Source organism: Meriones unguiculatus, chromosome 3 (assembly GCF_030254825.1).
Source record: "Meriones unguiculatus strain TT.TT164.6M chromosome 3, Bangor_MerUng_6.1, whole genome shotgun sequence".
NCBI classification, from domain to species: domain Eukaryota; kingdom Metazoa; phylum Chordata; class Mammalia; order Rodentia; family Muridae; genus Meriones; species Meriones unguiculatus.
The window spans coordinates 97,433,817-97,449,611 of record NC_083351.1 but is presented as its reverse complement, the minus strand read 5'-3'; the positions used below and the strand labels follow the sequence as shown (position 1 = coordinate 97,449,611).

The following is a 15,795-nucleotide window of genomic DNA, read 5'->3' as shown; positions in this document are numbered from 1 at the left end:
CCATTATATGCCAGACATTAGGACATTCTCACAGGGTAAAGACACGGTAATATGTTTGGAGCTGGTCTTTGCTACTTTGTGGGTTCTTTCTTCCACCTTTTTCCACCCTTGTGCTGTCTTTGCTACTTTGTGGATTCTTCTTTCCTCCACCCTTCTTCACCTTTTTCCACCCCTTCATGCCCCCTAACACAAGAATAGGAGAGAATCAAGGATAGAAGGGAGTCAAAAAGATGAAGAGATCCCTGAATCCAGTTTCTCCTTTCTTCTTATTTCTTCTTTAAGCACGACTAATAACAAACCTCAACCAATACCCCCTGAATGACCAACAATCACCAACGTCAACACTCAGTGTCCTAGCATTTATATACCCTCTGAAACGTTTCCAGAATTCCAAAGGTCACACAATCACAGAAACTATCTGCAGCTGGCAAAAACACGCCTCTGCTAGAGCACAAGACAAATCATAGTCAGGTGCTGTGCTCAGCCTGAAGCAACCCCATATCCTACACCTGGGATTAAAATAAAAACACGTTCTTATGATACTGCTGTTTTTTTAAGACATCAAAATTCCAAAATTGTCACTACAGAAGGAATTTGTCAACACTTGGTCCACACTACCCTGCAGGTGAAATGTAGTGAATGCAGGCCTTGATGCAGCAGCTCCAGTCTGACGTTTCTGAGTACACAATCACTTCACTGGGAAGCAAGGACAAGTGCACCAAGGGACATGGCTTTGAGCAAACAAGCAGAGAACAAAGGAAGAATTCAGAGATAAAATGCAAGTGCAAGAATTGTATACATTTATACATTTAAAACCAGCAAAAATAGCATTCTGAGTATTTTCACACTGGGAACCTAACCTTTATATACACTACATGTAATTGTAATATTTTTCTTTCTCCCTCCCTCTGTCATGTATTCATGTATCTGCTATGTTCCTAAAGCAGATTTTGAACTCATTACCCAATTGCATTGCTCTTCAAAGGTCCACTGTTATCAACACATGACATTACACTTTATTTTTTCTCTTATGTTTAAATTTTCTACAATTCAGCTCACCTGTTCTTTTTATCTTAGTGTACGAAGTTTCAAAATGATCTATGAGGATAGCAATATTTTTATTGTTTATGATTAGCTTATAAAATGAGAGATTTACACATTAATGAAGGGTTATGTGATATTAGATAAATGTTAGGTATATACTTTGTTAGGTAATGCTAGATGTATACTTTGCATGGTTTTTAAAAAAGTTTTTAAAAATTACTTTTATATTTAAAATGTTCAAAACCCTGTCTTTCAGGCTTCTGAAATACAAACTACAGTATTGTTATGTACAGTCACAATTCTGTGCAATAGTATCCTAAGCGTTGAGCTTCTACCTAACTGCACTGTGCACCCAATGATCAATACTTTCCTTTCCTTGCCTCCTCAGGTCACTTGGCTCATTGGAAACACCCATATTACCTTCAGTTTCCATGAGATCAAATTCTTCAGAGTGTGATATGGCTGAGATCATATGCTACTTGTTTTCCCAGGTGTCAAACAACAATTCCATCTATACTGTCAGAATCAACTCCATGATTTGAGGTTGAACAGGACTGCACTGCACATGTGTGTGTGTGCATCAAGAACATAGGCAGCACCTCTCCCTTGCTTTCTCTGCAGGATTTTCTGCATTTTCCCCAAAGGTTCCTGATAGTGATGGTAAAGTGCAAAGTCAGAGGGTATCCCACAGCCTTATTCTCATGTGACATGAGCAAAGCAAAGCTATTAGAAAGAATCGTGAGTGATGGCAACATTGATACTCAGTTGGTGCCAAAGTAAATCGGAGGAGCCATTATGAAAACCACTGTCCACATTCTTCAAAAACTTAAACATATAACTAGCTAAATGATCCAGCTACTCCAATTCCACTTAGACACCTCCAGAGGAACTGAACCAACCTGGCATTTCCAGGATAAAAGCAACTTAATCATGGTGGGTGGCCTTGGTCTTGATATTTGCAGATATCCAGTTTCCATGACCCTGCCACTCATGGGGTCTCCACTGCAAATGAGGTAGCACTGTCAACAATGGCCTTTCCAGGCTTCTCACAGTGCTAAGCCCTAGCTGCTCTCCATCACCTCTTCATTACTTCAGAATCATGTGGGAGACTCACACTACCAAGTCCAGCTGCTAGCTTGAAATGCAGTCTTGGTGCCCTCCAGCCCACAGCTCTGTGTGCTGAGGAAATTTGCACAGAAGATAGTACCTCAGTGTTGCTGGCCTCTCTTTAATCACAGCTGATTTCTCAGTCCCAGCTAAAAACGAACACCAGTTGCCCCAGTAAAGTAATGGGCTCATGTAAAGAGTGCTGGTCTTTTGTTAATCACAGCTCATTCTTCAGCCCCAGATGAAGAGAAGCCAGCAGAAGGCAGAGGGAACAAACAGGGAATTGTGAAAGTCTTTTGAAACCTCAAGTTTGCTTCCAACTACACACCTACAACCAGGCCACAGCTTTGAATCCTTCCCAGTATTTAAGTATATGAACTTATGGGCCCATTTTCATTCAAACTCCCACAGAAGGTTTTTTTCTGTTTTGTGCATACTGTTGCTCAAAGTATACTATGGTGCATTGATTATTCAGGTTTTAAACCTTTAAAAAAAACCAATAATAATTAACAGAGATACAGTTGAAAATGAAACAAAGTAGAAAACAATTCCAGCACTAAGCTGAACACAGTCTCTAAACATTTTCTTCTCAGGATGTGCCAAAATAAGCCTTTGAGAGAAATTCACCAACTGTTGCTTGGATGCAGAACTGAAGATGACAAAACCAAGACTAGCATAAAAAATAGAAAAGGGGGGAACTTCAATACAGCTCATTGGAGAGACTTGCTCAGTGTGGGAGGCCTGGGTTCAATGCCTAGTGAAAAGCAGTAGACAATAGGAAAGGCACAAGGTTGTGCTTGCTAACACCCTGCCCACATGTAGACCCCCAAGGCAGAAATTGGAGAACAGCCTCCAAATTTCTGGCTCCTTCCTCAGTTAAGAGTGGGTTACGCATGTATTTTTGGTCTTGTTCAGACCTGACCAAGATGGTGAATTCTGACTTCCACCCCTCAGAGAGTGAATGCTAAAAGAATTATAACTTGATGCTAGGTTCAAGGCCAGTGAAAATACAGACAACAGGCCATTAGACATATTCTCAGAATAGATTTGAGAAGTTCCAGAAATTCCAGCCCAGCAAAGGTCACTGTTATACTAAAGTCCACATATCAATGAGAACTATATGGTGTGGGCCTGATGATGATCCTTTAATCTCAATATGCATGAGGCAGAGGTAGGCAGATCTTTCTGAGTTCAAGGATACTCTGGTCTACACAGAGAGCTCAAGGCCGCTTACAGCTGCATGGTGAGAGCTTATCCAGTAAGAATTAAGACATAAACCAAAGTAGGAAAAATGTGTTAAAAGAAAACATCCCCCAGATTTCCTGAAGAAGCTATTTATGTTATCTGAAGGGAAATACATAAAGACACATCAAGAAAGTGACTACTAAATAAGTGAGGTCATCAACAAATCAACAGTGAAATACAGGAGGAAAAGAAAAGCAATAGGGCTTAACATGACACACTGGATGGCCAAATACAAATACAGAAGGCCAACCCAAGACCCAAACATATGAAAGAAAGCCTGAGACAACATGGTGGCCTTCCTCACACAAGAGGACTGTGAAGAAAATATTAAAAAAAAAAAATTATGAGACACAAAAAGTGGGGGAAAGGAATAAGAAGCCAGGCAAGGGGACACAAGCCAGTAATCCTACTACTTGGGATGTAGAGGCAGTGAATTTAAGTTCAAAGGTAGATTGGGTTATAGGAGATCCTCTCTCTAAAATCACCAACAAAACAAAGTAGAACAACAACAACAAAAAAAACCACCAATCACAAAATCAAAGACAAAAGAAAACAATTTTAAAAAGATGTTTCAAACAACAATATTTAAAGAAAGTATAAACAATATTTCAGAGTTCCAACAACTATCTCCTAGTAACCAGACTGGTTAGCTTCTGTCAATTTGACACCATTTGGTAAGATGAAACAAACAAACAACAACAACTACAACAACAAAAAACAAAAACAAAAAACAGCTACCACCAGATTGATCACTGGGCAAGCCTGTGGGGCATTTTCTTGATTAATGATGTATGGGGGGGGGGAAAGAGGATACAAAGTGAATAAAGTGTAATTAATAAAGAAAAAAATGATGTATGGGGAAGGGCCAATCTCATTGTGGGTAGAACCAGTCGTGGGCCTATGGTCCTGGGTGGCATAAGAAAACAGGCTGAGCAAGAATGTGGAGCAGCCAGTAAACAGTGTTCATCAATGGCCTCTGCTTCATTTTCTGCCTCAAAATGCCAGCCTTGAGTCAGCCCCTGACTTCCCTTCATGATGGAAGTGAAATTAGCTCACTTTTCCCCAAGTTGCTTTTGGTCATAGTCTTTATCGAAGGAGACAAAACCCAAGCTCATAAACTGTTGCCAGAAGTCCAGTGTTGCTGGGGCAGATTGGAATGTGTTGTTAGTAATAGAAATGTGAAAGGAATTGGGAACTTCAGCCTGGAATGTTCATTGACTTCATAGAGCTTTATAGGCTATTCTGTAGGAATATAGAAGAAAAGAATTCAAAGAACTATGCAGATGAAGGATGCTTGGCTTGAGAAGTATCTATCAAAGCCATTCCTGTGAAACTTTGAATTAAGAACCTATGATTTCTTTAATCAGCTGGGGCTGAAGAATGAGCTGTGATTGACAAGAGACTAGCACTACTGACATGAGCTCTTTCCTGGGATGGTTGATGTTGCTTCACTGAGACTGAAAAATCGGCTGTGATGAGAATGAGAGCAGCAGCATTGAGCTACTATCTTCTGGGAGTAGTTCTTCAGGGTTCTTTGGTTGTTGGAACTGGCCCTTGGGATTAGCAGACGAGCTATAAATCCCCAAGGTGCGGAAGATGTTCCTGCTGCCTCCTTGGGAGAACCTCAGTTCTCGTTGGTTTTGGTTTTGGGGAGAGCCTGGGAGCTCTCAAATTGCTTCTTTGGTTCTGGATCCAGGAAACGGTACCACCACATTTCTCTGGTTGACCAAGTTTTCCCTGAGATCATTAGTGTCTTTTTGTGAATGTCCTTGTCCTTTTTGTTGTTTTATGGTGGGTCTTCTTAAATTGATTTAACCATGGGTAAAACTTGAGTTAGTTCTAGGCCAGCAGAGCCGTGGGTTATGGTGGCTCAAGCACAAGCCGCAGGTCCCTGGCAGGGCAGGTCGAGCCATGGTGCACAAACTCTGCTTCTCTAGCCTTCAGCTGTGGGTAGAAAAAGAGGCTGCTGGGAAGGCAGGCAGGCCACCAACAATGGTCATAGGTGTACAAGCCTGGCCTCTGGGAGGAAAAATGGTGGTAATGGCCACTTCTCTTCGGGGGAGAGGAGACATGGTATGGCCAAGGGTAAAATTACAGAACTCTTAGTCATAATGAATTCGATTTATCATTCTATCTCCTTTCAGACTAAGAAGACAAGTCTCATTTTAAATTGGTATTTATTTTAGAGATTGCATTGTTTACACTAGTAAAATTTGGTTTTGACTTTTAAAATTGTGATTATGCTTTCTGACTTCACTCCTAAAAAGTGTACTTTATTTTGATATTGCAAAAACAGATTTCTTCTAAAACTATGTTTAAGGCTATGAAACATTTTAAAATTTATCAGTAATTTATAATAATGTCTTTATGGAATATATATATATATATTTCAGGATCATATTTTTGAGGCATGCTGTACATGTGATTTAGTCCTGGCTTGTAAAGGTCTATTCAGATTAACAGGCTTCTTTGAAATGTGTATCTGGCTGCCTGTTCCTAAATGAATGGATCAATGCTGTTTCTTTCTGGCTGATAGCTTTGGTATAGTTCAAGCACAGTTTTTAAATTATTCTATACTGTTCTATTATGCAGTTGGTTCTAAAACTTATTTGATTACAATGTTAGAACTTGGTTATGGGAAACTATAAATGCTCCACAGTGCTATACTGTGGGAGGCAGCGACACCTAATGGCTATGTTTTAAATTGCCAGCCACAGTCTGTAACAACACATAGCTGGCCACCATGTTGGGTCAGGGATAACGAGGAGGAGCCATGGTTTTACCACCATCTTTATTGAGGGCTGCCAGCTATGTTCAGTTCCCTGTTTAGTGCTAAGTGCAACTTCTGTCCTTTAAGCTTTTTGTTGTTCGTTCTTAATACAATGTGGTAGGAACAGCAAGATTTGCCAGTCCTCTATGAACTGTACGATTAAAAGTTTTGCTTTGATTTTAGTTCAGAAATATATTTAAAGTCATGCTAATGGCTGCAGTTGGTTACAAGATTTAGCTTTGCCTAGTCTCTTGTTTATGTTTTCAAGGTTAAGCCTAGGATGGGTAACTACAAAGTTTGCTTATGTAGATCTACTTGAAATAGATATGGTCCTAAAACACTTATCTAAGGAAAATTCCAGAATTGGAGATTATAGCATTCTGTTTTTAGAGCAGCTAACTAAAGACAAACAAAGATAACTCAGATATGCTGGCCCTCAAGCTTGTCAGAGATCTGATGAATATGGCATCCAATGAATGTAGGTTTTATTATGACAGAGAGTCCCAAAATCATGGCAGTAGCTCTATAAGCTCTCTGAGAAGATTTGGGCACAACAGATGACATTGACTCTGGATTGTGGTATGCTAACCACTGCATGAGACTGCCCCAACTAGCCCACTGCTCGGGCCCAGCCTAAACTGTGGACAAAGCTGTGTACACCTGGAGAGTCATTGTTTCACATTGCTGGAGGCAAGGTAAGATCAGTCTCTCATATTCTTTTTCCACAGAAACAGGCTCTCATCTTCTGTGCCTGATGGCTAGACTGTGTCTGCTCATGATACCATGAGACCACAGGAGCCAGGAACAACTGCCTAGGTGATAGACTGACTAGTCGTCTCTGTCATTTTTATTGGTACATAGATTGGTACATTTATTTAGGTTATAATTAATTCTTCTCAGGTCTCTGATCACATTGATGGCTAAGCTAAGTGAACGATAGCTTTGCAGCTAAAGAGCAGACAATTAGATCCACTGTTGGTTCATTGGTCAATTCATTAGCCAGTTAGAACTACTAGGTAGTAAATCTCTTATTTAGAAATGCAAAGAGGTTTGCCTTGCTCACAGGCTTCATGTTAATTGCCCGTGTCTTATGGTAAATAACTGGATAGAAAGATGTAAAGTTTATGTAAAGTCTAAGGATATGAAAGTTTAAGTTATGAGGGTCTAAAAAAAGTTGAGGCTCTAGAAAGATGTTTCAAAGTTGGTAAATGCAAGAAAGATTGGAGGGTCTAAGGTTTGTGAATGCAAGTTGTAATGATATAAGAAAGTAATTTAAGGCATATTACAAATGGGAGATATTTCAGATTTCTCCCCCCACCCCTGAAGCTATTGTTGTGCTTATGCTATAAGATTTTAAAAGTTCAGAGTTATGAAATTAATCAGTAGAATTCTAATAAGCTGATGGAGCACTGACTACTTATTATTCAGTCACAAACTCGAGGTTTTAATTCCCTTTGTTTTCTGGAGACAGACTTAAAGGTACTTCTCATCATGCTAAAAATATCTATCTAGGGAGGGAGGGAGGGACTGGGAGGGAATGAGGGATCGGGACACGGCTGGGATACAGAGTTAATAAAATGTAACTGATAAAAAAAATAATAATAAAATAAAAAATATATATCTATCTAATGTATATATCTCTGATCCAAGCCATAGCTTTTGCTAGGTCTTAATGTCATGAGTCTACTCCTGCTGTCTTGCAGACACCTGTTACCTACTTTTTCTAAAATATGGATCTCAATACAATGGTGATACTAATATACTTCATTTTGTAAACTAAAATTCAGATGAGTTTCAGGAAATCAAAAAAGTCAGAAGACCTGGATCTACCATAGCTCAGACCCCAAATGAATTTTTCCCTTGGTCTTGGGATTCCTCACTTTCCCCATTTACTAGACAAATTTTTACTTCTGTCTCTTGTCTGAATTTGTCTCAGCAGATTTTCACCTGGCTGATAGACTCCATTCAGGGATCACCTATGGACTGCAAGCTGAAATCTGGACTTGCTGAAAGCTGAAGTAAACCAGTCCAGCCGATGTGATGGCTCCCTGTCTCTTCAATTGGATCGCTAATTATATGGTGCCCTGTTGCCTAGCTTTTGACTAGCCTTTCAGCCTTCCTGGGTCCCCAATATCTCCACCCCAATGTCAGACTGAAGAAATTTCAGAAAAGAGAGTCATCGGCCTTTATTCTACCTAACAGGCTAAAATGCTAAGTCAAAAGGGATCCCCTGGCATAAAAAAAATGGGTTCCTATGTTGTCAATTAACATGCCAGAAAATTGGCCTTTAGTTCTGTCTCTTCTGGTCATGCTTTGTGCCCCCTGCAAGATTATGCCTAGCATAAAAAAAAAAAAAAAAAAAAAAAAAGTCTCAATACCAGCCATTGGACCCATCTCAAAGATTTGAGATTTTATCCTGTTCAAGGGGGGAATAGAAGAACCAGGCATGACCCCCTCCCTCAAAAGTCATCAGTACCAGGAACTAGACCATAGGTCGCCAATTCCAGGAATAAGAAAATCACAAAATTCCCTACCCAATGAATAGCCTGGAGGTAACCACAAAATGAGAAGGTATCTCACCTGAGGGTGGGACATCTGTGCTGGGCAGTCCACCGAACTAACATTCCTGAGGTCTATATATAGCTCACTGAATGTTAGTTATGTTAGTCAGCCAATCACTTTGTAACAAGCTTGCCCTTGCTAAATACCATCCAATCCTGTAACTGCTAAGCTGGGAATTCCGGCTCTTGCTCAAACCCCAAATAAAAACCGTGGTGTGTAGCTGCTCAGGGCTCTCCTCTCTGATCGATTGCTTTGATGACAATGGAGAGACCAAGCTTAAGCCCAAATAAAGCTGTTTGCTCTTGCATACATGGTCCAGCTCCTGGTGGTCATTGGGAACCTTAAGATCTGGGCACAACAGCCCTTGTGGTCACCACATCCCTTACAATATATGAGTTGTGTAAAAACTATAATGGGGCTTCTAGCCCCTCACTGTGCAGTATCACTGGCACACACAATAATAATGCTTGATCTCTTCCAAGCATTGCTACTAGAGCAGATTAATGATTCACCCACCAGCTTTGAAAAGATTTGAGATATAGATTAACAATGGCCCTTAGAAAGAATTTAGAAAATGATTGTTTAGGAAGATTAGGTAAAGATGTTTTTGCTAGTGGCTCTTATGTAAAAAATCTTAGAGAACAATTTAAAGTTCAGAAAAGTACATTCTTAATAAAGCCAAAAACTTTTTCAATTATTATTATTAATTATTATTAATATTATTAATAATTGCAATTTATTCACTTTGTATGCCAGCTGTAGCCACCCCCATCTCTTCCTGGTCCCACCCTCTCTTCTTCTTCCTTCCCATGTCCCTCCCCTCTTCTAGCCCACTGAAAGGGAGGTTCTCCTCCCCTGCTATATGACTGTAACCTATCAGATCTCATCAGGACTGTCTGGATCCTCTTTCTCTTTGGCCTAGCAAGGCCTGCTTGTCAGTAGGAAGTGATCAAAAAGCAGGCAACCAAGCTCATGCCAGAGACTGCCCCTGCTCCTTTCACTAGGGCACCCCCATGAAGACTGGGCTGCCTCTGGGCTACATATGAGCAGGGGGGTCTATGTCCTCTCTGTGCATGGTCCTTGGCTGATTCATCAGTCTCTTCAAGGACCCTTGGATTTTTGGCTCTGTTGATCTCTCTGTGGAGCTCCTGTCCCCTCCAGGTCTTTCTATATCCCCCTTCTTTCATGAGATTCCCTGCACTCTGCCCAAAGTTTGGCTATGAGTCTCAACATCTGCTTCGATAGCATGCTGGCTAGAGTCTTTCAGAGGCTCTCTGTGGTAGGCTCCTGTCCTGTTCTCTGTTCATTTCCTTTTCTGATGTGTATCCTGTTTGCTCTGAGTGAAGATTAAGCATCTTCCCTAGAGTCCTCCAGGAAATGCAAGTCAAAACAACCCTGAGATTTCACCTTACACCAATCAGAATGGCTAAGATCAAAAACTCAAATGACAATACATGCTGGAGAGGATGTGGAAAAAAGGGAACCCTTCTTCATTGCTAGTGGGAATTAAACTTGTACAACTACTTTGGAAATCAATCTGGGCTTTCTCAGAAAATTAGGAATACTGCTACCTCAAGATCCAGCTATACCACTCCTGGGCATAGATCTGAAAGATGTCCAACAATACAACAAGGACATTTGCTCAACTATGTTCATAGCTGCATTATTCATAATAGCCAGAATCTGGAAACAACCTAGATGTCCCTCAGCTGAGGAATTGATATAGAAATTGTGGTTATATTTACACAGAATTCACCCTTCAGGGTTTGCTCCATTCATCAAACATACATACACACACACACACACACACACACACACGTGTTTGTGTGAGTGTGTGTGTATGTGTGTGTAAGGTTGGGTTAGAATCCATTTCTACCTATCCAATGTGTGAACATGTACATGTGTATGTATGTATGTATGTATGTATGTATGTGTAAAGTTAGAGGAGCTTGGAAGAAGGAGGCTGTTGGACCCTACCTGCTGGAATCTGTCTTACTTCATCATCAAGTGTGAGTGTGTGTCTTTTCTCTTCTTTCTTTTCTTTTTTAGACACTTTGCCACTAGCAGTGGAAAGCACGCACTAGAACCAACAGCCCTAGGCCCCTCTTACCATAATAGGTGTAAGCCCATTTCAGGAAGCCACCAGCACTGGCCCACCAACATGAACAATTAAGTTCTGGCTCCTCAGTTTGCCACTCTCAGTGCAAGGCCAAGATCGGTACCTGTCGGCCCCAGCCTGGAAAGTTACTCTCAGAGCAGGTCTGCTGGGCGACCAGCCAGCAGCTGGATATGAGCCCTACCTCCGTTTTCCCTGTTAATGTGGAAACTGGTCTTCAGCAGAGACCGAATTTCTGACATAGCAGTCTCTGATGGAATAGGGTGTGGTAATATTTTCTAGTATGTTTCACTCTGCAGTGTAGGATCAGTGATCGTTCAGACGATGCAAATCTTAGAGTGTCCGCATTATGAGATTTTTCTGTGGGTGTGTGAGTATGAAGATTCCAGTCACAGAGAGTATACATGAGAGATTCCTATCCAAAGTGAGCTGCCCTGAAAATCAACAATTTATTCCAAAGAAAATGGGACTAATACCCTATACACCAAACTTCACCGCAGGACGCTCAGTCCTGGAAACTGCGTGCTACATGAACTCAAAACCAGAGTCCTAGGCCGGCCCCGGAGTACAGGAGGAACCAGGAAAACCCATTTGCTCTAGACGTCCTGAGAAATCTGATGACAGCAATGTGAGAGCTGATAACAGCAAGCTTCCCCAGCCAGGGTGGAGTGTGAGCTCCCATCACCGCCCGGGCTCAGTCAGCCCAGCCAACCTGCTCTAACAATCCCAGACCCTCCCCGCTCGCCATCCATTCTCGCACTAGCAGGCTAGCTCTCCAGTCCCTGAAAACAAGACTGTCTCAGTCAGCCGCCAGATCCTAACGGAGCATTCACTCCCCGCCATCAGCACGCCTTCTCCCCAGCCCTAAAGGGAGTCGCAGCACTTAGGCTAAGCCTAGTTCAAGCACTGCACGCCCTGGTCGGCTTCTCCCCGCCTCCCGCCCGCCCCTCCTCCGCTCCCTCCAGGACGGCCGGTCCACCCCGCACACTCCCTGAGCCCTGCAAGGCTGGGCTGCACCCTGACCCACCTCCATGTCCAGCACCTAGCTTAAGCGACACTGTCCCAAATTAGAGAAAGCCGCAGTTTGGAGAAACAAAAATGAACGCGGAAGCAGAGAGCAGAGTCCTGCCTCGTGACGTCATGATGAGAGACTACATTTCCCACAAATCTATGCGAAGGACTGCCCCAAACCAAAGAGTGCAAGGTTTACAGTTTATCGCCCATGGATGGTCACTGGAATTAGGCTGCTCTTAAGATCCGAGATTTATTAAGGATGTTGTGGAAATACGAGTCCAGACTTGGACAGCATTGTGTATTAGGTTTACTTCTTACTCTGATTAATATGTTGTAGCTTGAAAAGTTCAAGTGTAGATATTAATGGCATTTGACTCAATTTTAATTTAAAATAAGGAATTAAGAAGCTACATTGGGACACACCACAAACTCTATTTTTAAAATTTTTATATTTAAATATGCATTACTTACGTACGTTTTAAAAATTAATTTATATATTTAATTCACTTTACATCCCGATTGTAACTCCCTCCCTCTTCTCCTTCCGGTCCTGACCCTCCCTCTCTCTTCCCCATCCACCCCTTCGCTGTTCCTCAGATAAGGGGAGCAACCACAAGCGCGCGCGCGCACACACACACACATACACACACACACACACACACACACACACACACTCCAACTCATTAAGTCACATCAGGACTGAGCAAGTCCTCTTCTGCTGTGGCCTGGTGAGGCAGCCCTGCCAGAGGCCAGAGGGAAGTAACCAGAAAGCATGCCACAGAGCCCTCGTCAGAGACTGCCCCCACTTCCCTTCCTGGGCAACTCACACGAAGCCTGAGCTGCCCACCTGCTTTATCTGTGTAGGGGACCTAGGTCCAGGTCATGCGTGGTCCTTGGTTGGTGCTTCAGTCTCCACAAGCCCCTCTGGGCCTTGGTTAGTTGGCTGTCAGTCTTCCTGTGGAGCTCCTGTCACCTCCAGCTCCTTCTAGCCTTCCCCCCACTTTTCCACAAGACACCCCATGCTTCGCCCAATGTTTTTCTGTGAGTCTCACCATTTGTTTCAAACTGCTGCTGGGTGGAGCTTCTCAGACAACAGCTATACTAGGTTCCTGACTGTGAGCATAGCATAATATCATTAATAGTATCAGGGGTTGGCTGTCACCCACGGGGTGGGTCTCAGGAAGGGCCAGGCATTGGTTGTACGTTCGCTCAATCTCTGCTCTGTTTTTATCCATGCACATCTTTTAGGCAAGGTAAATTTTGAGTCAAAATTTTTGTGGTTGAGTTGGTCCCCTCCCTCCACTGGGAGTCCTGTCTAGTTAGAGGGTGTCCTCTTCAGTCTTTAAAAACCCTGCTACTAGGTGTCTCAGCTAGTCACCTACACATCCTCCCAGAAGCCTATCTTGTGGTAGGTCTCCAGCTTGTAACAGAGATGCCCATGGTTTTTCTCTCTGTAGGCCCTCTGTCCTCCACCCTTCCACCTCTGCATGTCTAGGCTCCACCCTCATTTCTCTCTGTGAGCCTTCTCCTCCCTTGTTCCCTCTCTTCAGCCACTCTTTCTATTCTACTTCCCCTTCTGATTTGTTACTTAGCTTCTTTGGGTCTGTAAATTGTAGTGTCTACACTTCACTATGTGGCTAAAATCCACGTTTAAGTGAGTACATACTAAGTATGTCTTTCTGGGCCTGGGTGACCTTACTCAGAATGATCTTTTCTGGTTGCATCCATTTGCCTGCAAAGTTCATGATTTCCTTGCTTTTAATAGTTGAGTAGTATTCCACAATTCTTTATCCATTGGGCCACAATTTCTTTATCCATTTTTTGGTGGAGGGATATCTGGGTTGTTTCCAGATTCTAGCTATATGAATACAGCTGCTATGAACATAATTGAGTGAATGGCCTTGTTGCGTAGTGAAGCATTACAGTTTTATGTCCAGGAATGGTATGGCTGGGTCTTGAGGTAGATCTAGTCCCAATTTTCTGAGAAAGCACTAGATTGATTTCCAAAGTGGTTGTACAAGTTTGCAATCCCACCAGCAATGGAGGAGTATTCCCCTTTCTCCACATCCTTACCAGCATATGCTGTCATTTGAGTTTTTTATCTCAGCCATTCTGATGGGTGTAAGATGGAATCTCAGGCATTTTGCTTTGCATTTCCCTGATGACTAAGGATGGTGAGCATTTAAGTGTTTCTCGGCCATTCAAGATTCCTCTGTTGAGAATTCCATTTAGTTCTGTGTCCCATTTTTAATTGGATTTTTGTTTGTTTCTTGGTGTATAATTTCTTGAGTTCTTTATATATTTTGGATATTAGCCCTTCATAGGAATTCTTAATCTGTAGACCACCTTTTCATTCCATTGACAGTGTCCTTTGCCTTATAGAAACTTGTCAGTTTCAAGAGGTCCCATTTATTAATTGTTGAGCTTAGAGCCTGAGTTGCTGGCGTTCTATTGAGGGAATTGTCTCCTGTGCCAATGAGTTTAAGGCTCTTATCCACTTTCTCTTCTAGTAGACTTAGTGTATCTAGGTTTAATGTTGAGGTCTTTGATCCATTCGGACTGGAGCTTTGTGCAGGATGATAAAAATGGACCTATTTGCATTTTCCTACATATATACATCAAGTTAGACTAGCACCATTTGTTGAAGATGCTTTCTCTTTTCCATTGTATGGTTTTGGCTCCTTTGTCAAAAATCAAGTGTCCATTGGTGCGTGGGTTTATTTCTGGGTCTTCAAACTGATCATATTGCCTTTTTATATACCAATACCATACAGTTTTTATTACCATTGCTCTGTAGTAGTTTTAAGTCAGGGATGGAATGTCCTTTTATTGTATAGAATTGTTTTAACTGTTCTGGATTTTTGTTTTTCCATATAAAGTTTAAAATTGTTCTTTCTAGGTCTGCAAAGAATTATATTGGAATGTTGATGGGGATTACATTGAATCTGTAGATTGCTTTTGGTAAGATGGCCATTTTTACTGTTAATCCTGCCAAGCCATGAGCATGGGAGATTTTTCCATCTTCTGATATCTTCTTCTAATTCTTTCTTCAGAGACTTGAAATTTTTTTCATACAAGTCTTTGACTTGCTTGATTAGGGACACACCAAGGCACTTTATGTCTTTTATGGCTATTGTGAAGGGTGTTGTTTCCCTAATTTCTTTCTCAGCCGTTTTGTCTTCTGTATCGTGGAGCACTGATTTTTTTTTTTTTAAATTAATCTTGTCTCCAGCCACTTTGCTGAAGGTGTTTATCAGCTGTAGGAGTTCACTGGTGAAATTTGTCAGGTGCTTTATGTATACTATCATATCATCTGCAAATAGCAATAATTTTGCTTCTTCCTTCCCAATTTGTATCCCCTTTATCTCCTTTGGTTGTCTAATTACTCTGACTAGGACTTCAAGTACTATATTGAAGAGACATAATTAGAATGTGCAGCCCTGTCTTATCCCTGATTTCAGTCGGATTGCTTTAAGTTTCTCTATTTAATTTTATGCTGGCTATAGGTTTACTGTATATTGCCTTTATTATTTTTAGGCATGTGCCTTGTATCCTTGATCTTTCCAAGACTTATAACATGAAGGGATGTTGGATTTTGTCAAATGATTTTTCAGCATCTAATGAGTTGATCGTGTGCTTTTCTTTTTTTTAGTTTGTTTATATTGTGGATTACAAGATGGATTTTTATATGTTGAACCACCCCTGCATGCCTGGGATGAATCCTACTTGATTATGGTGCATGACATTTTTTATGTGTTCTTGGATTCGGTTTATGAGTATTTTGTTGAGTATTTTTGCATCAAAAACTTTGGGCTAGAAAACACACTGAGAATCCAAAATTTGGTGAGCTGTTCTATAGGAGCCTGGTAAATAAGAATCTTGAAAGAAATGCAGAGTATGAAAGCCTTTTGGGTAAAGTTCAGAAGGAAGTTTGAGA

General features: G+C 41.5%; 1 protein-coding gene across 1 annotated transcript in view; it reads right to left on the bottom strand.

Annotated features, from left to right (window-relative positions):
- LOC110563502 (zinc finger protein 208-like) overlaps positions 1 to 11,984 on the bottom strand; it is a 51,005-nt gene extending 39,021 nt beyond the window's left edge. Inside the window, exon 1 of the mRNA XM_060378796.1 lies at positions 11,872 to 11,984. Coding sequence (XP_060234779.1) covers positions 11,872 to 11,877 — 6 coding nt within the window. The 5' untranslated portion in view covers positions 11,878 to 11,984. The remainder of the gene's footprint in view (positions 1 to 11,871) is intronic.
- Positions 11,985 to 15,795: the final 3,811 nt, after the last annotated feature.